Below are 23,709 nucleotides of genomic sequence, written 5' to 3' on the forward strand. Positions count from 1 at the left end.
TCTTGCATTTGGGATTCGTCGTAGACTCGTTCGTAGACAAAAGACTCGTAAAATGCAGAAACGTAACACAGTCCAGGACCTAATTCGAATCATTGGTTTTACAGTTACGAACCTTCTACGCTATTCTGCCGTTGAAAGTGCTCGAGTTTCTAGATATGTTTTATAGTAAGAACCGAAGTAATCTAGATAATCTTTCGCGAAGTTTCTCCGCGAGTAGTCATACCGTAGATCATAGATCGTAAATTTCGCAAAAATGTTGCAACGAGTCGTGTATAAGTACGCGCATGACGAGGCGTTCTTAACCGGTTACACTCGAATTTCAAATCAAATGAAACGAAAACGACAATAGCGTAAAACGTGAAACGTTGAAACACCATTCGAGCAATTACAAACACTTCGGACAATCTGCATCTTGACATTTCCGATTCTTTGACTAATTTTAAAAATCGTGCTAGATCGTGGATCTACGTTCGAATACGATTTCCAAAGAGCATTCCGCTAAGAATGCAACCGTACGACGTAATGCCACGCGAGGTGGATTCCAGCGAAGGTACGGTATTTCAGGTCATCTCGCAATAAGAATGTTGTTGCATCGGAAAAAGGAGCCTACTCCCTTTGGCGAATCGCAATTGTGCAAACGAAATTAACGGCAAAGGTCGCCTTCGTGTTTTCTACGAACACGCTTATTTGTACCGCCTTAACGACCATTAATTCCGAACGATCGTGTAACGAGCTCCTTGTCGGAATTTATTAATTCGCGTTTTAAGCGACCTTAAGAAACGTACGTAGATAAACATCGTTTGAATCTACGTGCATCGAACGCAACATATTTGTCGAATGTTTAGAATTGTTCGAATCGTTCGTTCCACGCATATCTATCAATCGATAGATTCAGAATGTTGCCAGGATTGTTTCGCAAATCGTAAATTATGCTATGGCAATCAGCTAGCGTTGTATATCTGATTCGCTTCACGATCGGTCGTTTGGTTCATCCACGTGTGCCTTCGTTCGTTATCAACGCCAAAATCAATATTTTCAAAGGCAACGATTCGGTTGCCTCGTGAAATCGTCTGTTCGTGCGATCACGGTGTCCCGACAAGGAGAGATTCGTCGTAGAACAAACTTGAAATTAGAAACACCGATGGAAGACGGAACACGCGATACGTATTTTCGTAAGATGAAATTTTGAGAACCTGGATATATCATATTGGTTTTCTAATCCCTATCCAATGGTGGCTTTGAAACCAGTCCAATGAATTTCTTTACGATCCTCGCTAGATGTTACGAACGTACGTAAAACGTGATTGTCATTATTAGCATTATACACTGGAAAATGGAATGCTAGGATTCTGCGAGAAGAGCGCATGCTTGAGTCGGCTATTTAGTTCAAATTTTGCACATAGTTAGTACATACCATGTGCGATAGCACGCGTCTGAACGCACGAACGGGCAATTCGAAATTTTGCCAGCAAGTGATGGCCGAGGAAGGAAGTTCGTCGCGCATTTGCCACGATATACGTAGAGATATACGCGACAAGTAAACCGTACAATCAATCGATTAATAAAAAGAGAAATCGTAATAATCCTCGTTTACCTTATTACTCTTCCGTCCGCTTTGCCACCATATATCGAAAACAGAGGACCTTAAGCGTTACGATTTTCTCTCGCACACACGTCACCCACACGAAACGAATCAACGACCAGAACTGCACGCGCAACCTTCGCAATCGCGAAGATCATCGCGTCACCGTTAAAACCGGCAATTATTCCCCGATACAAATTTTACGCGTGCACGAAGCAACAGCGGCAGCCAAGCCTCCGCGGAATCATTCACGGTAACCTCTCGCTCTCTCCCTCTCCCACGTGTGTTCGTGGCATGGGACCGTAACAGCGGAACGGAGAAAGGAGAAAATCGTGAAAATCTCGCGCGAGTGAAAGAGAGACGGACGTACGTGCGGGACAGAAGGTGCGTCCGAGAAAGAGTGGAAGGTACGATCGGGAACGGCGATCCTTTCTTTCTTCTCTCCTTCTCCCTCTGTCTTCTGGTTTCTCTCTCGTCGGTTCACCTGAGAATCGGGGAATGTCCTCGTGGCGAGAGCAGTCGTCAGTGTCTCGGTAGACCTCCATCTGGAGCCAAGCTCTGTACAGGAAACGATCGGCCGTGTTCGTTCGCGTGTCATTCAGTGTCACGTGTGACGTTGAACGTACGCTTGTCGGATACCGAAACGGAAACACGGTGCCGATGACACTGGGAATCCCGAAGGTAGACGAGAAATCACGGTGATCGTAGCCTGAGTCGCCGTCTGCGACGTCTTCCGGTCCCGCGTGTTTCCGATTCGATTTGCCTGCACGGCGATTCGATTGCCTCGCACCGCCAACGTTTCACCGTAGTCCGGAAATCTTGCCACGAGAAACATCCTGCCAGTGGTATGTGCGACGCGAAGATTTAGAGGAACGGCGTCGAAATGTAAATAGCTGTAATGAGAGAATTCCGGCAGCGCAGCTTCGATCGTTCGACTCACGCGGAGCGCGTCTTGTGATTTTTGAAGAGGAGTTTGGATAGGTGATTGTCAGAAAAGTGGTACTCGATTGGATAGTTGGTAGGACGTGATCGCTTTTTCGTGCGGTGATTTGTTTTTCTTTTCTCTTTCTTTTTTTTCAAAGAAATTGTTTTTTCAAATTCTCGGATAAATAAATATCATTATTGGCGCGTGTGTGCGCGTGCGTGTGCGTGTACGCTCAAGTACGATCGACGTCGATGCTACGATGTTCTACGATGTTCTTGTCTTTGCAATTAAAAATGATATTGCATCTTGAACGAGTTTAAACACATAGTACACACGTAAGATCGAAATCGATGTATGTAAGCGTCACGAGGAGCATTTCTTTGAAAATCATGGGAATATTTCAAATTTACTTCCTCTTTGAGAACAAAGACTCAATGAATACTCTCTTAAAAGATTTATTTCGTTCGATGCATAACATCATCCGCTTATCGTGCCAACTGTTTCATCCTTTGTGCGATCGTAAATTTTCTATCGTTCTACACTTTGTTTAACCATAAATTGCCCATCGTTATTGTAAAACGTAAACCGAAGCACGTAAACCACCTGTTCTTCGACACTTTTCTCGATGATCTTTCGACCAACTTTAAACCAACGGCGATTAAACGGCGAGAAAGACGCGCGATGCTGAACGTAGGCCGTCACGACCAATTGATGACGAGCATTGTGCCGCTAATAGTCAGTTCGTTGGATGTTAAACGAGGCATAACTCTTTGCCCGCTATCCTGATGACACTGCATCAACACCACGGACTCGGCCGTTGGATCGCAGCGTAACGCGACCACGAAGGAAATTGTTCGAAATGACGGTGGGCTGAAAATCTCGACCGCGGTTCGCGATTTGCGTGCAATTTAATCGAACGATTCGACTGAATTAGACGCGCCGGATGATCGTTGCGGGGGCGCGATGTACGTAGCTGTAATCGGGGGGAAATAATTTGTTTGGTCAAGCACCAGTTACGCGAAATCTGATTGGCTGCAGATGATCGATTGGTTTACAGGCCACGCGGAGGAATTAGGCTGGTTATCGTTGTTAATCGTTCGACCGTGATTTCCATCGTGCGGTTCGATGGAAGGCGAACGATGTTGCTTGGCAAAAATTGGCCACGTTGTTTGATCGCGAAAAACGAATATTTTATCGCGACAGATGAAATCTTCGTAATTAAATCCCTTTAAATCAGCGTTTAACCGTTGGATAATCGATCGATGTTGTTTTGCTTGTCTGCTAATCGTGTCTTTAATTACGCCTTCGTATCGCAACACAATGTTGCGAATTTCATTCCGGTGCAATCGGCGTTGATTTTTTCTTTAGCAACTAATTAACGTAATTTCCGATAAAATCATACTCGAAGTAATTGTAATAAACGAAACGTACACGAAGCATATTATATCGATACGTATAAAGAATAAAATTTCGAATAAATCGTTCGTTCGGATTACGATACGATAAAACATGCTCCGGAGCGGGAAACTGACGCGATTTTCTTCGATAAATCCGAGAAAGGTTGTGCAAGAACATTCGCGCCAGTTGTTCGTTTCCAGATCGAGTCGCTGGCTACCAGTTTTCGCGCTCACCTTTAAGATCTGGGCCGGCAAAAATCGGGGACTTTGTCGGCTCGTGACAGGAGTGGCTGCACGATGTTACACGACGTAACGTATCGCGAGAAGCACGAAAGAGGCGGAAATCTTCGTGGGACGAAGGAGACTCCGATTCCTCTTTGATACTGGGATTTCCCCTCCGTTTGCAAATCCACTCTTGCGTACGGTTTAAATTCGCGGAAATCTTCTCCGGCAATTCCTTTCGGAGCAAAGGACAACACGTTCCGATCGTGCGATTTTAGGTTTCTCTTGCGATATCGAGGTATCCGAGCATCTTAAAATAGGATATTTTTACGCAGTGAGCATTTTTCTCAAGTTTAATTGCATTTTATTCGTGTATTTTTACTTCGTTTCACGCAGGTTGCGTAATACCTTACGAATTTTACGTTACTCTTATTTCTTGTTGCGCAAATTATATAATATTTTATCGCGATATATACGTGTTGAATCCACAATCCTAGAATGCTTCTTCTTCTGGTCATTGAATTTTTCAAAGTATTATTTCAAAGAATTATTTTCTATTCTGTAGATTTTCTATTTTCAAAGTTTCGTTAAACTCTACTTGTTTACTCCATTGTGAATCTTCCATACTCTTTTATGGAAAATATACTATATCACTTGATAGATAGTTGAAAATTTCAATCTCGAAGCTTCTTCCGGTCACTCTTTTCCGACGTATCCAAGTTCGTTTGTATTCTGCAAATATATCTTGAAAATTATCTCGAATTCTATTTGTTCTCTTCTATATGCGTTTCACGTAATCTTTCATATATTCCTTTTGATGTAAAATACAATGCATCAAAATATCATGAAAATGTGATACAATACACATTTTTATGTACAGTTATCGTACAGCTTATTATTATACTACTATACAACGATACGTAACGTTAAAAATACTCCATACTCGCGAATTTTCAAACGACTGTTCGTATAAAATACACAAAAGATATCATAGGTGTATCGTATTACAGGAAACACGACGCTACGTGCGTTCTAACCGAATTTTGACGGCGCGTTAACCCAAGCGCGTCCCCTAGAGGTCGTTTCGATCATCGATTGCACGGCGTTAGATCGCTTGTTGTCAGTCGTCGCGTGTTCTCGAAAACATTTCTACGTCAACATTTCTACGCCTTACTTTCTAACACGAAACGTCGAAATGTTTCCAAATCGTCGCACGAATATCCTATGACCTCGAGCGTCTTTGTTCGCTCGTTGGAATCGCGTACGCCTCGATCGAAGCTTCCAGTCGCGTGTCAACGGCGTTTGCCAGCGAATCTTTCGAATCGTTCCGTGTTTTCAGTGTGTCGTTTCGGTGTGTTCCAGCTGAAAGAAGTGTTGCACGAAGTCGACAAATTTTAAGTGGCGTTTCCAGTGCCGCAGGTGCAAAACAATCTTATGTGTTACATGCTGTGCAAGCGAAACGGTTGAGAAAGAGAGAGAGAGAGAGAGAGAGAAAGGGAGCGGAGGAGAACGCCGGGGGGAGGAACTCCTTTAGCCAGCTCGAAGAAACGGTGAGTCAAACAGCATGATAAAGTTTAATGGCTCTTGCAACCGGAACTTTTGATGCACGACCGTACTGCAAGTGCTGTTATAGTTTTCGAGATGGTAGTTTCGTGACGTCACCGAATCCTTTATCGTCTATCAGTTTCGTTATCGCGATTAGACTTTTATGCAAATCTGTATGTTCGAGAATATTATTAAAATGATAAACTCTCGGCAGAAAATTGTTTTATCTATCATGTATTATACACAACGCTGTACTCTGGATATTTTATATATTTATCATGTTATATACAATTTTGTATTTTTAAATTTCCTATAAATGTATAAAAATCCGCGGAACGATGATGATGGATGGTCGACGAACGAGCTACACCGGTCAGTTTCGTATCGTGAAAAAGTATTAGCTTTACTGTCACCGTATAGCGGATTTAAGTTTTAAAACGGAATATATACTGGGACCTCCTATAACGCGCAAGTTTATTTTTACGTTTCGCGTTATATACGAATTCCGGGTTATAGGCCATAACGCGGATACCGAAATAAATTCTTTGAATTAACGTACCTAATGTTGTATAGAAATAACTGTCGCAGATAATACATAATTGATTCTTTCTCTTTCGTTACAGTGTCTGTTCATATTAACATACATCGGAATATATAATTACGTATAATAATTCGTTCTCGATAATAATAATCGCGTAGAAATAATTCGTTCGAAATACCAAGTATAATGGGAAGAATAGAATATAAACAATGATATCAAAATAATAATCAAAGTCCAAGGTAAAGTTACCGTTGAATAATACAAAAATTACGAAAACAATTAATTTTATTTAACTTCCGTACTAAACTATGGACAAGCTTTTCTTAATAAAAAATATACGAAAGTGAATACAAACGTTTCTACGTTAAATAAACGATCCAATGCATCCGTTCTCGCGTACAATCTTAATTTTATCGTTCATTCGTTATGGCAGGAATATATTCTTTAGGAACCAAACGATCGATTCGGATAGAGTCGTTTAGTTTGAATTTTATATTACTCGAATGACTAAATCGACCAGTTACAAATAGGTAATCGTAAGTACAAGTTTTTCTCGATAATGGAAAACGATAAGCAGTGGAGCAGACAACCGACAAGTAATTAAATAAGCAGAGAATTATTTCCGTTCGCTGGAAAGTAACTTTCTGCGGCAGTGGAACTGTAGTTGATAATTTTGATATACGAACCGTACGAGGTGGAAAATTAATAAGGGGCGCTGGAAACCTGGTGATATATAATACGTGGAGTTTCGTTTCGTTTCGAAGTAGCTTGACGGAAATTTACAAACGTAATTACGTTTTGGAACTTTATTTAATTCGCTCGTACGTTTGAACCATTTTTAACAGTTTATCCATAACAGGAGAAATTGAATTTCGCGTTTGGTTCATTAATACCAGAATAATTCCAGAAAGTAAGTTGTACTTTCTTATATAAGGCCCGTTAATTTATTTTAATATTTCATTTCTAGCTAGTCACAGGTTACTCGCCAAACACGTTTCGCTTATTCCTCCTGTAAGACTAGTTTACAATCTAACGCTTGTTCCAAAATGTTGTCGGAAATATTGAAATTTTTACGCTTTTCCTCGCGAACAAGTTATTGCTTCCATCACGTAAAGGTACTCTCGGGAGCTATGCAGTTTCCGTTGAAATTATGATTTCATATAGTATCCGTAATAGCAGGAATATTTCAAATGTATAAAGTTACTCTTCCTTGATACTGCTTCTTGCGTGTGTACGTTGAGACAACACCGGTGCGTCGCGTAACAAGAAAGAAGATGGTTCCTTTTGTCAAGCTAAAGCGACGCGACACGATAAATTTTCATTGGGTGGTGTCCCCGTTCTCGAAGAATAAATCTGAGAAACAAATGAACGCACGTGTTTGCACATACGTTTGCGCTCGAATGAAATCCTATATGATAAAAGTTAGCTGTCAGTCGTAGCAACAAGTATTAATAGTATTTATTTCATTTAGAATTTTATTTCCTCATAGACTAAGAGTCGAAAGACCTTTTTACTATACGTTTCAAAGTTACAATATTACTTGTTATTCTATTGGGTTGGCGACTAAGTGATCGCGAATTTCGGCATTACCACCTAATGACAAAATCCGCGAATAATTGACAACGTTCTATAGTTACATAATATGCATAATAAAATACGAAAGGAAATACGAAGCGAAGGTTTATCCGAGTTTAAAACTTAGTTAACATTATCTTGTACAATTTCTTGCCATTTTGATAACAGTTTGCCATTTTCATCTTCGTAAACGATTTTAATAAATCACGCGTTTTCCACGAAAACGAACAAACAAAATTCACTTATGGACTAACCCGATACTTATTTACTCGAACCATAACCGAGAGAAGTCCGTGTAATAAAAGACACTCGAACGTACGAACTGCTTTTATTTGCGTTTTCATTTCCACCGAAGAAGTGGATCGCATACTGAGAAAAACCTTGTACAGAGATGCTTCGCGTTAGCATAATTAATCCACATTTTTACCGCTAAAGTTCTCAAGTACCCTTCGTAATTTAAAAACCTGATCCAAACAAATCTTTGTCCGAGCCCTATTTTTCAGTCGTGTTCGCTAAAATATGAATCGTATTTTAGTAGCGACGAGTACGAAAAAATTGTGCATGTCGAGTGGGTGCCGAGGCGAAAAGTTTGAACAAGCGAATGAAAAATGTGATAATAGATCGATCAGTTACAATCGTACTTTTCTAGAGAGCGATCCCGGTTTACTTCGCATTTTTGCCGACACATCAAAAACCTAGAAACCAAGCGGAAACGCGTTTCGCTCTAATTTGAATATTTTATGTATTTCCACGTGTTACGCGTGTTCTGCGCAGCTTCGCGTTTCCAAACTTTCCTTCGAATATATAAGAGTCGAATGAAACGTAGAACCCAGGCAGAAATTTCTTTCAATTTTCTTTGGATACTTCATGTATCTTCGTATATTACTCGTATGCCGCGCAGCTTCCTTTCTCCAACTGTTAGATTTCCCGTAAATGCATAAAAATTCACGGTCTAATCATGACGAATATAAACCGGAAGCGGGATACGGGGCGCGAATCGACGAGGCCAGACGCCAATGAACGAATTTACCGAACATTTGCCTGCTAATTCACCTATGCAAGCCGTGTAATCCGGTTATGTTGTTGGAACCGCAGGAATGTGCGGCTACGTACCTGTGCGGCTAATAGTACCTCTCCTATCCTCCGTGTATATACACGTGTGCACGCGTCTATGCGTGTGTATACGGCCAAGTTTCGTACGTACGTCAGTCGCGTGGCCGGTATGCGCGGCTCGACCACGAACAAAAGGGTGAGAAAGAAAGGAACTGGGTCAATGTGATTTCGCGAACTCTTTCTCTAGGTGCGATCGCAATTTAACTTCTACGACCGCGTGCTCTATGTTGTTCGTTGTGTTTTACGAACCATCGTTACCCCATTTCGAGCTCTTCCGCTCGACGCCACGTTTAAGCGGAAACAAGCCCTTTAATCGGATTAATTTGAACGATTTTTAACAACAAACAAATTGCCGGTATTTATCGCGTTTAATTACATGCGTTCTCGCCTTCTGTTTGTTTGCAGTCGAATATTTGATACCGACAAAGATGCCTGTTCCTCTAGTTTGATCACTTTCACTCGGTGGCAATATTTTGTCTCCTGTTTGAGCGACGCTTGGCAAATGGATCGACGTACACGCTGAAAGAACTTGAATTCCAACTGGTCTTGATATCGTCTCTCCTCGCGGATAGAGCGTGTTCTGCCTACGCGAAATCATATTGAACGGGTTAGATCAGTACGAACAGCAACAGTCATATAACGTTACCTTCTATTTACGTAAAAAAGGAAGACGACTTAAGACAGCGAGTAGGAACTTAATTGCAACTGGTTGATGGCCAGTTGCGAGAAAATCTCAACTTTGTACGTACAAACTTTATTATATGTACATAGAAAGTGGTGTATATACAAGAATGTGTATGAAAATTGGCTACTGCAATTTCATGTCCCGCAAAAACAAAGGAAATTCTTACTCGTTTCTAATCCATTCTCGTGTATTTGCTATATTTTTCACTTTTCCATAACGATGTACGATTCGAACGATAAAAGCACAAATAGCTATACAACGATATAATCAATTTATTTAATTTATACTCCATACAGGATGAAAAGTATGATTATTACGATCGGAAGAATAATACGAATCGCGCGAAACGATCGTTTTCGGGTTCGTCGTGTAACAATTTAAATTTATTCAGTACGTAATCGTTTAATAGAGAAAATATCTGAAATATCACTAGCGAACGTAGCTTTAAATTAACCGAACTTAATACTGCCGATCGTCATTCAGCGGACGAGTATCGCGATTTACATCGGTTACGCGGATGAACTAAATTTTCATTCAAGGGGTGAAAATCGTGAATGGGGTGGTCCGAGGTAGAAAAAAATCGGGAATAGGGTGCAACGAAATGCCATGGCTCGACTCGATTATCGATTCCGCATCCCCTCGAACTCTCCGTTACGTGTCCCGCAATCGAATTGGCCGGTTTGCCGGGGCTTGCCGAACGTTTGCCCGCCAATTTACTTAGGCACGACGTGCGTGAACCTGCGACAACCTCGTTAACGTTATCGGGTACACGGTAACGTGCAAATGCGCCGCGATTATCGCCGAGTGCAAATTGCGCCGCTTAGCCTATCCCCGAGGTTAACATTTTCCCGTTTCACATCCTCGATGTAACAGGTTCCGCGAAATTAAGAAAGAATTCGGAATTGGCTTTATACGATAGTTTCTTTGGTATCGATTCAGGCAGTTTGAAGGTTTTTGTGAAATATAAGATCTTGATAATAACATCGTCGTTTACAATATGCAGAGGATTTCCGTTTTACGATATTTTAAGGGAAAATATTTTCGTTCTAGAGATTATACTTTATTTAAATCGGATGCAGGGAATCTAAAGTTTGTCGGTGAATGGCTGACGGTTTATTTACCTTTCCACGTATATTGCGATAAATTATTATTTTTGAGTAAATAATATATCAATCGCGAGATTATTTATCATACTATATGTTCCTGTTGATAAACATTTTTGAATAATATTTTAACGAGTAATTATACGAGGCTCCATATAAATATTAATTACTCGCGTGCAATAATTAAAAGGGTACGAAAAATACCTCTGCGATTCGTTGTATTCGATTACGCACAGTAGAAGCAACTTGTCGTTTGGTAGGGTTCGTTTCCAAGAATTTATGAAATATGTTACTTTCCCAGACAGACAAAAGTTAGCGAACTGTCGGGATAACTTCATCCCATAAGGACAGAGTACGTGTGAGTTTAGGTACGAAAATGGAAAGTAAACGTCATGGCAGCTAACATAATCTAAAAGAAGAGTCAGAGAGAAAAAAAAAGAACGTAGTGGAAGAGAAAGCTTAGAACGGACGGTACGCTGAGCGTTGGATTGTCAGAAATCGATCATCGAACGCCTAATTCTATCAAGAATTGCTCGCTAGAATTGCATTAGTGTTCGCTATCGTGTTAAGAGCTTTTCGCTAAGCGAAAATAGGGGAGAAAGTCTTTCCGACGTTATCCTTTCGGAAGTTTTGAAAAGCATATGCGCCATGTAATTCCAAGATACTTGCCAGCCGCGGAGTAATCGTCGAGTGAAATCTGGAGTGGAAGTGAAATCATAGTAGCGTAATCAATCATATGGTGATTAATTAAGTCGCTTAGTTTATGATTAAGATTTGTAGTTCCTGTTAGGTTTCCCTGCGCGACGCAGAAACCATTTCGAATATCATGTTGATTTCAAATTGATATCAACATAGCGTCGTGTCCGACGATTATAGCGATTAGCTCTAGCATTTTATCGCGAATTCCGGAATAATATTTAACGGGACATAAATATCAGAGATTTCTGGGTCGAGTTTCGAGCGACAGTCCGCCACGATTGTTAATTTCCGGCTTGAACGTCGTATCGCGATTATCCTTGGGTGCAAATTGCACCCAATCTCTTGATACCTCGAAACGGACTTTAGAGTTCTCTGACGTCTTAATGGCCTTGGCTCGCGCTCGTAGCTTCGCTACAGATTTAAACAGCCTCCGCTTGGGAACGAAGTTAACTTGTAGTTTAACTGCGGTCGCGAATCTCGTGTTTTGTTTTCTTCGCTGCCGGAACTTCGTTGGACTAGGTCCGAAACGAAATTAAGAGAACGCTCGCGACTTTGTAGCGTAGTGACCAGCGAATCGAGTAGTTTAACTTTAAATTTTGTAATTGTCGAAGTGGTCGTCACTTCTAAGAAAACTCTACATCTGGTCTTTTAGTTTTCTCAAACACCGAAATCATCGACAGCGTATAGACGAAAGACTGGATCGAAGGCAAACCATAAACTGTACACAGGCAACGTTGGCTTCAAAGTTTTCAGTCATAGGGTAACACTGCTAGTATTTAGTATAGTTATACTAGTATTAGTATACACTTCAGTATTTAAAATATATATTTTCTACCTTACAATTTATCCACGCGTTTCTTTGTATTCGCATACATCTAATAATCTCAACGGTAATAACACAGAGTCGAACTGTGGAAATGTACATTATGGATAGTTGAATATTTGTCAAGCCTAAGTCACAAGCATTTTCATTTTTAAACAATTTGTTATGTCAAATCGAAAAATCTTTATTTCTTTTCAAATCGCTCAATGTTGCTAATTAATTGTTTCTTTAAGTCACGTTATCGATGAACAGCGAGGAATTATATAGTTAATAGGAAGATAAATTAATAATCGTAAAATACAATGGTATTTCTATTTAAAAAATTGAAATGTACCATGCTAAATAAAAAATACTAAATACGAAATTCGATTATGCACAAGATAAATAAATTCGATATTTGAATTGGCAAACGACTTATGGTTCACCATATAGCACAGTACGTATCTCGTTGTAATATCCATTAATAAGCTGAGAATAATATATAATAGTAATAATATTGCAGAGATAAAAAGGTGGAGAGTAATTTTCTTTGAGCGAAAAAAGCTTACCGATGTAATTAAACGATTTAACACTTGACCGATAGAGATCGAACGGTGTATAATAATATTTAAATATAATTTACGCGACATTTGCATGGCAATAATAATTAGCGTAAAAGTGAAACATTCTGAAATTAGATCGCAATTCGGTTAGCAACGAAATACCGGTATTTATGTCGCTGTGCATATTGCATCGCATGCTTTTCTCTGCATCGATGTAATAAATTGAATCTCGATTCCGATTGTTTCCCCCGTTGTTAAATATTTACAAAGTCCCGACGCGCGTGCTGTGTGTATTTTTTCCTGCAATTTGTTCCCAAGCAAACAAAATCGGCGAACGTACGTTCATCAAAATTGCATAAATTTTATCGCAACTGACTAACCGGTGCACCGCCGTTTTTTTTTACAAATTATCAACGTATCGACATTCGTAATCTCCGATTCGGCATATTCGCTGCGTAAAAACGTAAAGAAGCGAAGGGTTGTATCGATCGCCATTATTTGGGAACATTTCGTTAATTTCGCAATATCGCGGTTACTCTTGTCAGATACTTGATTTCGATGTTCGTTGAACGGTGATCGATTTGACGTGTGAATTTATATTGCATCTCGTTCGCAATGGATAGATCCGTAGGGCTGAATTGGTTCAAATAAGTTGCTCGATAGAGTGGAATGCCAGTTGTTCAAATATCGATTATTGGATATTTGATTCGATTAAACGTCGAGTGCTGGTTCGATTACTCCCAATTATTTATACGATAATCCGTCTTGTCTGCGTTATCGTTAACTTATTCCTTTAAGATTCTATCAACCAATAAATCTAACACCAAGTTTCATTAATCTTGTATCAAATATCGAATAAACATTAGGATATTAAAGTTTCATCCACGTATTTAAGTTCTGTTAACCGCCGGTCAATCTCTTCGACGTAATACGATAATTCCTCAAGTTGAACATTCCTCACTTTCGTACGTGTCGTTTTATTTCTCTTACAAATGAATCGCGTACATCATATTGCTATTCGTAAGAACCGAAACCGCCAAGATGGATCTATTTTTATTAACTTCGTATTCCGCGATTATAAAAAATTATAGTCAAGACAGCACTCGGTTAACACGCGAGGAAAGATTTATATCTAATTGTCCGACCAATTAACGTTCCGCTAATCACGAATCGCGAAGGATTTTACTCGCGAATCGCAGAACACGTCGCCGAAGTTGGATCGGAATTCCCGTAATCTCAGTATCCTTATTTGCATAGCGTCTTATGTCAGCCAATCTGACGCAACAAATACTATAATTCTCGTTACCGCGATACTCGTCCCATTTCCGACGCCGCAAGTGCGACAGCAAACAGTTTGAAACGGAAGCAGTCGAAACGACTGAGGAAGTGGAGGTCGTGCGTTAAACCGCGAAACGTCGCGAAATAATTGTCATTGCGGTTTCGCGCTTGTCATCGAACCCGTCATTATATCGCGTTCCACGTTATTTCGCGGGCACAGCGGATCCTGTCATTTTCTCCACGCCATCGTCGTCTCTTTCCACTCTTTTCTCTGCCCCTTCTGATTTATCCTTCGTCACGTCCATTATCGTTTCTCGCGACTCGTCTTTAATAAAGCGACACCAGAAGGGTTCTCGAGATTCGAGCATAAATTTTCGAGGCATTCCTAAATGTAGAACGTTATTTCCCCGCTCTGCAATCTATTCGAGGACGCAGATGCTGTCCATTTCTAACGGAAACCCTCTTTCCTCCACTTTTAAGTCGATACGGAACTTCTGTGTTTCCTTGTATAATATATAGGGTCAGTGAAGCGCTCGTCGTATTTGTCGACTAAACGTTAAAGAGGAAATATCGCAGTGGCGCTGGAAGATGGAAGAAGTACGAAGAATAAGGGTTTCCGAGGACTACGAGAAATTTTACGGCGAGGAAGTAAATAAGTCGTAATTATATCGTTATCATTGCGAATCACAGCATAACTTTTTTTTAATATTCTGGGCTTATAAAATTTGTTTAGAGTAGAGTGGTCTTTTAATCGAAAGGTACTGAAGTTTAATCGAATTTTAACGAAAAGATAAATATATTTTTTCTTTATTTTAAATTAATTAATAGGCGAATAAAGGACAGTGTAGATAATAAATAATGAAATTCATAGTCACACGGAGATCGAGATTGATATTTTATTTAAGGAACAGCTCGGCGAAGGTGAACAAAGTTTCCGTCTTAACTGGATTTATTCGGGTGAAAATGCTTCAGGTAAAAAATAAAACTCGAAAATTGACGATTATTTTCGCCAAAGAAAACGCCCCACCGAGCGAGTTGAACATTTTTTATCGAGCGTTTAACGTAACTTTCGTCAACGTTTTTGGACGGAAACGGGGATTCGTTTGAATATTCAAAGGACCTTTTAAAAATGCTGTAAAATTCACCGATCCGTTATAAATTGAAATTTTGAGCAAAATCATCGCGAACAAAAAAGAAGCAACCGTACTGGACGCTTCTCAAATATGTTAAACAATATAATGGACAAAGTAATTAAAACACTGACCATTTTATTTCTGCACGGGAAAGTCAATCGCAAAGTTCCACGATAAATTCCAGTCGATTTTCATGATAATCGATTCCACGTCGGCGTGTTGATCGCTTAAAAATTCATGCTTGACTATGGTCAGATTATCCAAACGATGTTACGTCGAAGTCTTTTCAAAAGTAATCACAGTCATAGCGACTTCTATGTTTATTCAGGCTCTCGGTCGATTAATCGAATAATCGTCGATTTTAATTCGTACTTTCTATATCACCGCGTCGCGTCGGTTTTCTGGAAGAGCGAAACGCAAAAATAAATTTCTCTGGAAACAAAATTTGAAACGGAAAACTCGAAGTAAGAAATTATCGACGATTCGACTATTTAGCAGTGAACAAATCGTCTTCCTCTTACGATATTATTGAGATATGTATAATTTTATGTGCTAGACTAGATTGACCGCGTAGTAGCGGCGCCTCGAAAACAAAGGAATGTAAACTGTTGAGTTAACAGTCTGGTATGGAAGAAGGTGAGACACGTGCAAGCGTGTATCGATGAATATCTTTGAAATCGTTTATCAAATAAATATATAACTATTCTAATATAAATTCTAAGTGTAAATTTAGTGTTCCTATACCATTATTTCGGCAATTAAGATCCAAAATTCTCAACAGATGTAATATCCTTCAGGATGTTTCGTAAAGTATCCACGAATGTTACTCGCTATTAAAAAATGAGCAGAACGTTTTTCGTACCAAATCTGTCAATATCGTAACATCAGTATAGAAACAACAAGGAAAATTGTAATATTTAACAAGAAAGTATCCAATAATTACCACCGAATATTATTTTCCTGCGAATATTAAAACACGTATTATTTTACGTTGCGTATGATAAACATGCGGTAATTAAATTCTCATTATCATTAACTTTTTCTTCGCGTTTCGTATCAAAATTCGAAATATTTAGCAGAAACCAAAGCTCGCGGCTCATTTGATAAATAACGCGATAATTAACAACGATGTTTAAAAGTCGTTTAACCCACCGCCCCGTCGGAGGCATTTTATCAATGCGATACGTAACCGATCGAAAGCTGTCGGAATAAATTCAAATTTATTCTGGACACGGTGAGGCGGCCGAATCGACGTGCAGGCGTGGACCGTTTAAAAATTCACGGCCCGACTCTGTGGTCAGAATAAAAATTTCCAGCGACGCGGTCGGACGATGAAGGTGTCGTTGCGTCGATTGTAGAAACAACGAGTGCCGTGCGATAATTGCTTCGCGTATATGCCGATTGCCACGTTTAATTGCGCCTACCTACGTTACGAACCACGGCGATATATTCAATCGCTAATATCTTCTAATGCTCGCTGTCGAGCCACGCTCGCTATTTTCTTCATCCCTGTCACGCGAACGGTGTACGATAATTTCTCTCTTCGTCCTTCTTTTTATGTCATTTCTGCGTCGTGTTACTGTTGGCAATTGTGGATTTTAATCGCCGAAATAAATATACAAGAACAGTTAGATTACACTTGGGATTGATATCAAAATAGTTTCGGCTTTATTTAATACGTGATTTTCAAGATATTCGTCGATTGCATTTGCACGCGTCGCAGCACTCTCTTTGTCTCATCGTCTTCTATACCACGCTACTGTGATGCCAACCACATGAGAGACCAGGCCGCGCTTCGGAACCGATGGGATGATGACGGAAATAAAGATCTGGTGGCACTCGGCGACGATGTATGTCGCCGAAGCGAAGTGCCTAACGAACCCTCGATATCCCAACGGTCCTTTCGCCGAATGTTCGAGAACGCGTAACAAACGCGTGGATAGTAGGGATATCGAGGGATGACGAAGAAAAAGAATCAGATTCCGCCGAAAGTCAAGTTGTAAGAGCTTCGGTCTTGAAAAATCGCGCCTAGAGTTTGGAAGTAAATTGTAGCTAGTGAAAAACGAGTGTTAAGAAATAAATTCTCTTTTTTTTTTATTTTTATCTTTTAGTTACATCTTCGATTCCCTTTTTTATTTTACGTGACACTACCAACGGAACAGTTGCATTCATCTGGTTTACGACACACTGTGCGCGCACAAACTCTCACACGCTCATACTCATATACGTGTGTGTGTGTCACTATTACATGGCTAATCTTGTGTACACAAAATTACACATATCTCAATAGTTACACTATGGTTAAAGTGGATACGTATTGGGACAAACTGGTCTTTCTGATAAATGAAACGTCCGAAGATCGCGCATACATAAATCACAAAAAAATTATATGTATACGTTTTATATTTAGATATATTGATATTATGAGTTGATCGAAACGTTCGATCATGTTCTCCTTGTTGCGTTTACATGGTAACGATCGAATGAAAGACTGTGGAATTTTGCAGTAGTATGGCTAAATTAGTGGTTCTCTTTATTGGAAGGTAATTACGTGTTTACTTGTTTGTTGATGTTTGTTTAGCGCGTACAGTGGAATTTGTTCGAACGGAATTTTACTTATTTTCCGTGTGATTGTACTATGTAAATGTAGGATACATTTGTGGCATTTTATTTATTATTGATCGTTAGTTATATACTTGTTCAGTGCATAGAAAGGCCATTTGTTTGAAGGAAATTTAAGTTAGCGCTTGATTAAGTGTTTCGTCGATTAAACATACTTACAGGGATGAAATCGCAGAAACGAAAACATCATAGCTTGCGGGAAAAGTCGCTCAACTTCGATCGTGCGATGCTCCAATAATTTCATATAAACGGAATTCTGCTATAACGAAAATTCCATTTCTTTTGTTGAATAAATTGCCCAAACCATAAGAATGTATTATTTGTCTGTTCACCGTTTTATCACATCGTAAAAGACTTGATAAAACGTAATATTGGACAAATTTTTGTAACGAACGTCCCAGTACGTTCAACGACCATCGTTTGTATAAAGGAACAACCGATGAAAAGAGAGGCGTAACTACGTTAATATCCAAAGTTTTCGCAAAATTTTCAACAAACTACTATTTAGCAATGAAACGAATTTAAATGGTAAAGAAATTCGTTCAGCAAAATGCAATCTCCCTTTTGCGGACCACCAATGAACAATCAGTCAACGACAATATTAAACGATATAATAAACGGTAATTAAATTAACATATCTGCGATTCTCTAGGTTTCGATCGTATTATTAGTACGTCGCGCTTTGTTCCAACGTTCCGCGAACATCCCAGTTCGATAAATCTTTGATAAGTTAGAATCCACTATGCTTACGAAACGTCGGAGCAAAGCGCAACGCGCTGATAACACGTTTGAAACCCGAATAACCGCAAATGTGTCATCGGACAGTCGTGAAAGTTTAAAGTTTGAAATAATTAAATTGCTCTTGATACGCAAGTCCTGTAATCCCATAACATATTTTACCATCTACTTATAACAACGCGTTTCACCAATACGGATACAGAAATATCGTAACAAAGCTTACCACGTGTCTAGAGCGTAGAGGAACGTTCACCGTCCGACTATCTTTTTCTACGTCGCCCAATGATATCGTGGAAACGCGTGGATTCGAGACCTAATTACAGGGGCGATGCAACCGTCTCGATATCTCGAACGGTAATGCTTTCTAATGCCTGTCAACCGGATGCACGTGTCCTTTTGTTCTAAATGCACACGAAGCGAAGCAAAAATTGCACGCTCGATCTCGAGGCGTTTCGCGATTTTGCAACGTCGATTATCCGCGATACGCGAGATAAGCGCGCGGATTTTCCGCTCGCGACAGAAACCGGAACATTCCAAGAGGAATGTAGAGGGAATTCGGGTCACCCGGTATATTTTCAATGGAAAGCAGAGATCGCGTTAACCGGCTTCCCACTCACACACCGGTGGAATAATTTCGTCGCAACGGCTTTGTTTCGGAACGCGAGACGTCGCAAAAATGTTAACCCAAATTGGAGGGTGTTTACGAAAACACCGTGGAACGAATTTCATTTCGCGTAATTAACCTCGAGAGCGGAGCCACCAAAGTGACGAACGAGGGGAATAGCAAGCTAGACAACGAACGAAAAAAAAAAAAGAAAAAAAGAAAAAAAGATAGTTTGAAATTTTTCTGGGCCGCGGTCGTTGCCTTTTGACACGAACGAATTTTTACCCCGCTAATTGGCTTTCTGCTTCTTGCACGTTGTTTCCTTCCGAGTGGCGGAACATTATTGCGAAAGAATTTCGAAGTTTTAACTCTGCAGAAAAGTTTTTAGCTCGAAAGATTTGAATTTCCGTAATGCGAGATTTCAAAATCTGGATTATTTAAATTTGTTAGCGCGAAATTTAAATTTCGAAAAATTTAATTCCCGCGTTCGACTCAAATTTAGAAGCTATAGGCGTTTATGTTATCACGTTAAGTTCAAACATTGCGTAATAATTTACAGATAATGTTCGAAATTTTTCAAAATTTAAACTCTTTGCTTTGGAAGTGCGCCGATATATATGATCATCTTGTGAATATTATTCTTCGTTTATTAAAATTTCTGTAAATTTGTTTCCTAATTGACAACGGCGAACCAGATACAGCGATTACGCGAATTGTAAAATTCTATTGGAATGGTCGATGCGTGACCGAACGATATCCTATTTCAACTAGGGTGCCGTTTAACGTTAACCTGGTTGCGCGAAGTTACGAAACAATTATGTAAGGTCACTATGTGACAGTGAATGCAACCAGGTGGGTTTATTGTTCCGTCGTCGAAGGTATAATGGTTTGTGTACTTCCTTTTGTGTGATCGCGGTGAAAATGCATGGCTGACGCAAGAAGCAAATACCTTGACGATTTATTTTCCTACGCGACGCATGGAATTCGCCGTTTGTAAGGTGTGTGCAACGTAAACAGACGTCGTACGGTGTTCCATGGTGATATAACGTAGAAATTTTCGTTGCTTCGCTTCACGGAAATAAATAACAAACGCTTAACTAAATCACGATTTTAAATCATGGAAATTTACCTGGGAAAATACATTTATCGAGAAAAAATCAATTTTCGGAAGTATCAATTACGTATCGCTGTTATAATAAATCACTTTGAAAGATCGTTACTTGTCGTGAAATAAATGTATGTTGTTCAAATGCAATTACCAACGATCGATTGACATAAAGTTCCATAACGATCAATTTGTCAATGTGGTATTCGAGATAATTAATGTATTCGTTAGATTGATTTGATATTTCTATTAAGATTCCAGGGATTCATTTTTCAACGAATACGCCTCTTCTATCATATTTCCACTGGAAGAAAAAATAGAGCCGCGTATGAAGTTTGTACAAAATTTCCTCCCCATTCTCCCTCTTCTGAAAATTAATTGTTGTCGAATATTTTTCGCTGTGTTTAATTATGCTTTCGCTGGTATCGGATATCGCGGTTGAGCTCAGAGTCAGAGTAATGGCTGGAAACTCGTTTAGATCGTCGATATCTTGGACTTTCGGACAAGAAACGGCTTAATTAATCGCACGGCAATTGGCAGCGGAAAAACGAGTTGTTTCGCGTTCGAATCATGCGGGCAAGAAGCCAGAAACCATCGGGGCATCGTTAACGGTAATGCGATTCAGAGCAGATATGATTTCAGTCGGCGGGAATGCAGACTGCGTTTCTATAAATCACGATGAGAAAGGAAAGATCAGTGAAGTGACTCGTTCGTTACAAATAACTGTTTGAAACCTGTCTAAGGTGAGACATAAACTAAATTGCGAGCGTGTTCTAAATGCCTGTCGAGTGACGAATAATTTTAAATGAACGTTACACCTCTGGTTCAGCTATTGCGCAGAATTGGGAGGAAATGCTTCGAGACGATACAGGAACGGACAGTCGTTAGCAATTCGACGATGAATTTTAAAATTAGATCTTTTAGAATGTTTAGGAATTAATTAATTATTATTAATGCAAAGGAAGGACTGGTTCTGAATTAATATTATACGGCCTTGAACGAAGCTCTAGCTCCTTACGACTACCAATACTCGATATCTAGTTACTCGTTGCTGTCGTCAAGAATCGTGAACTTATTTTACGATCGTACTATATCACTCCCACGTATCGTATTCCTCGTGAAACAATAAGAACAACATCTCTTTCATACGATACTTTGTTTTCGAGAAAATGCAGTTTGAAAATTGATCAAGTACAGGTGCTAGAACACGTTTAATTCCGAACTGGACAAGAGTAAATAATCGACAAATGATAATTAAATGATAAATAAATATACATGCGATAATTAAATGTTATTCGATGTAAAAATGCATGTTATTCAACTGGATTCAATATATATCTATATATATGTCGGAGATGAAAGGACATCGGGATCTTTCTTCCGGAATGTTTAGGAAGGTTCCCGATACTTTAGTCCAGACTTTTTATTATAGCTGTATTTAAATAATAAAACTGAGAAATAGTTGTTTATGATTGAATCTGAGTATGGTTGCCCGAGACTAATGACAGTGGACTTAGGCTCTGTTGAAGTCGTCACTTCTGAGAAAACTCTACATCTGATCTTTTAGTTTTCTCAAGCACTGAAGCCATCGACAACCTATAGACAAAAGACTAGGACGAAGGCAGACCATAAACAGTACACAGGCGACGATGGCTTCAGGGCTTTCAGTCATACAGTAACACTGCTAGCGTGCGGATCTGGACCAGCTCAAATTATATTCCGATTTGTATTTACACTTCTGCATCAAAATATATTTTCTACCTTACAATTTATCCACGCGTTCCTTTGTTCACATACATCTAATAACCTCAACAGGCTCGAAGTGACATAACGGGTCGCTGAACGTAGCCACGGTCACGGGAGAGACGTGTACCTAACAGAGGCATAGAGTAATTAAATAGCTCTTCTTAAAAACAAAGATCGACCCGAGGGGTACAAAGTGGTACGAAGAGGAGTATATAAGGGCAGTTCCTCTTGGACTGAGCTTCAGTCCGATAAGTTCGACTAGAATCTTGTATCAAATCACATTCGTCATCCCATCGACCGTGGACTCGTTATCGAACCTAAACTCATTGTCATCGACTTCTCGATTATCCAATCGCCGCTATTACTTGTTACACTCTGTAATACTCACATTCGCATCAATAAATATCATCTATAGTATGCAACAACGATGTCCAATTCGCACGAAGATTCGTTATACGCCCCGAACTCTAATGACAACCCGACATATGTATTATATATTGCATTTCCCGCAGACGATTTCTATACAGGTCTGTACAGCGCGTAATATCGCAAATCTCGTTAATATAACAAATTTTGCCATCCTGTAACACTTAGTAGATCGACTGAGGATGCGGGTAGAAGCTAGTCGTCTGGTTGTGACGAACAAGTCTGCGATGGAATTTCAGGGAAGATCGTCAAACGTCGTAGATACGTTTGAAAGCATCTGAGCAGGACTGTACCATCCGAGACGATGGTGAAACTTCAACAACGATCACGATGGAACCCATTTAAGGACGTGTAGAAGTTTGTTAGACCGTAGTGGACACGATAGGATTCCCGTAGATATCCAGATTCTGGTAAAGCGCCGCAAGCGAACTATAGTCTTCCGGAACTTTGTTGCTTATTTTTAATCGTCCCCTAACCATCATCTTTTAACCTGCAAAGCGAGGAAGTCGTACAAGCGGTATTATCCTCTTAGACGTAATACATTTTTTATTTAGAGCTTCTCGTTCTATCACATCTCGTTCTATCTCTTCTGAAAATAATTTATGCAGGTAGCGTGCATTGCATTTGTAAACGAACGAATTTGTAATTAAGATTGATCTGTCATTGACAATATTTAATTCTGTTCTACCTCTAGCGTTTAATTGTTTACATGTCGTTGTACTTCTTTGGAATTCTATTAATTGTAAGTTATTTTTATTTACAAACGAGCGTAATTAAAACTGATTTATCTTCAGTATTATTATATTTATTTTGAATTTGTAATTATAAATATTTTTGCTGAAGAAAAGACTCAGTTTAACGATGTTTTGATCATGTTTCGTTCGATTCGTTAAAGATTTGTTTCACTCGTCGTTATTTGATAAATCTTCGTATTGTTCGAACGTGTTAGATAATGGTTTGTCGTAATATGTAAACAAGTGTAATAATCGACAAAGCTTCCTATCGCTACAATAGCGTATTCGATAATTTGTTGCGTATTCCAATCAAGTAGAAGCGATTGTGTTCAATCGAGGTGTTCCAACTGTATTCTACCTGATTGGACTAACTTTGATCGTGTTTAAGTAATTTTATTGACGTTTCGCTTTGTCCGTTGAATTTTGATTGTCTAGTAATTTGGTCAGACAATTCGAGTCCTTTCCAATACCGTCAGTTATATCTACCTTTACGTCTGTCTAATCGATTCTTTCGCTATTTTCGAACATTTTCCAACCTTTTCAGCTTTCTTTTTCAGGTATAATCCGCAGG

General features: G+C 39.5%; 1 protein-coding gene across 8 annotated transcripts in view; it reads left to right on the forward strand.

Annotated features, from left to right (window-relative positions):
* Window positions 1-23,709, forward strand: part of LOC139997825 (uncharacterized) — a 210,746-nt gene that overhangs the window by 35,506 nt on the left and 151,531 nt on the right. The window contains exons 1-2 of one of the 8 annotated variants that reach the window (XM_072021818.1): window positions 2,113-2,467; window positions 5,489-5,676. The exons of 1 other annotated variant lie outside the window; for it this stretch is intronic. Coding sequence is in view for 1 of the 7 variants with exons in the window: in XM_072021813.1 (XP_071877914.1) it covers window positions 14,619-14,678 (60 nt within the window). In the remaining 6 variants the exon portion in view is untranslated. Of the gene's footprint in view, window positions 1-2,112; window positions 2,468-5,206; window positions 5,677-14,585; window positions 14,679-23,709 lie in introns of those variants that run through there. 6 more of the 8 variants (XM_072021817.1, XM_072021819.1, XM_072021820.1 and 3 more) reach the window with 6 other exon arrangements.

This window comes from Bombus fervidus, chromosome 2, assembly GCF_041682495.2.
Source record: "Bombus fervidus isolate BK054 chromosome 2, iyBomFerv1, whole genome shotgun sequence".
Taxonomy (NCBI): domain Eukaryota; kingdom Metazoa; phylum Arthropoda; class Insecta; order Hymenoptera; family Apidae; genus Bombus; species Bombus fervidus.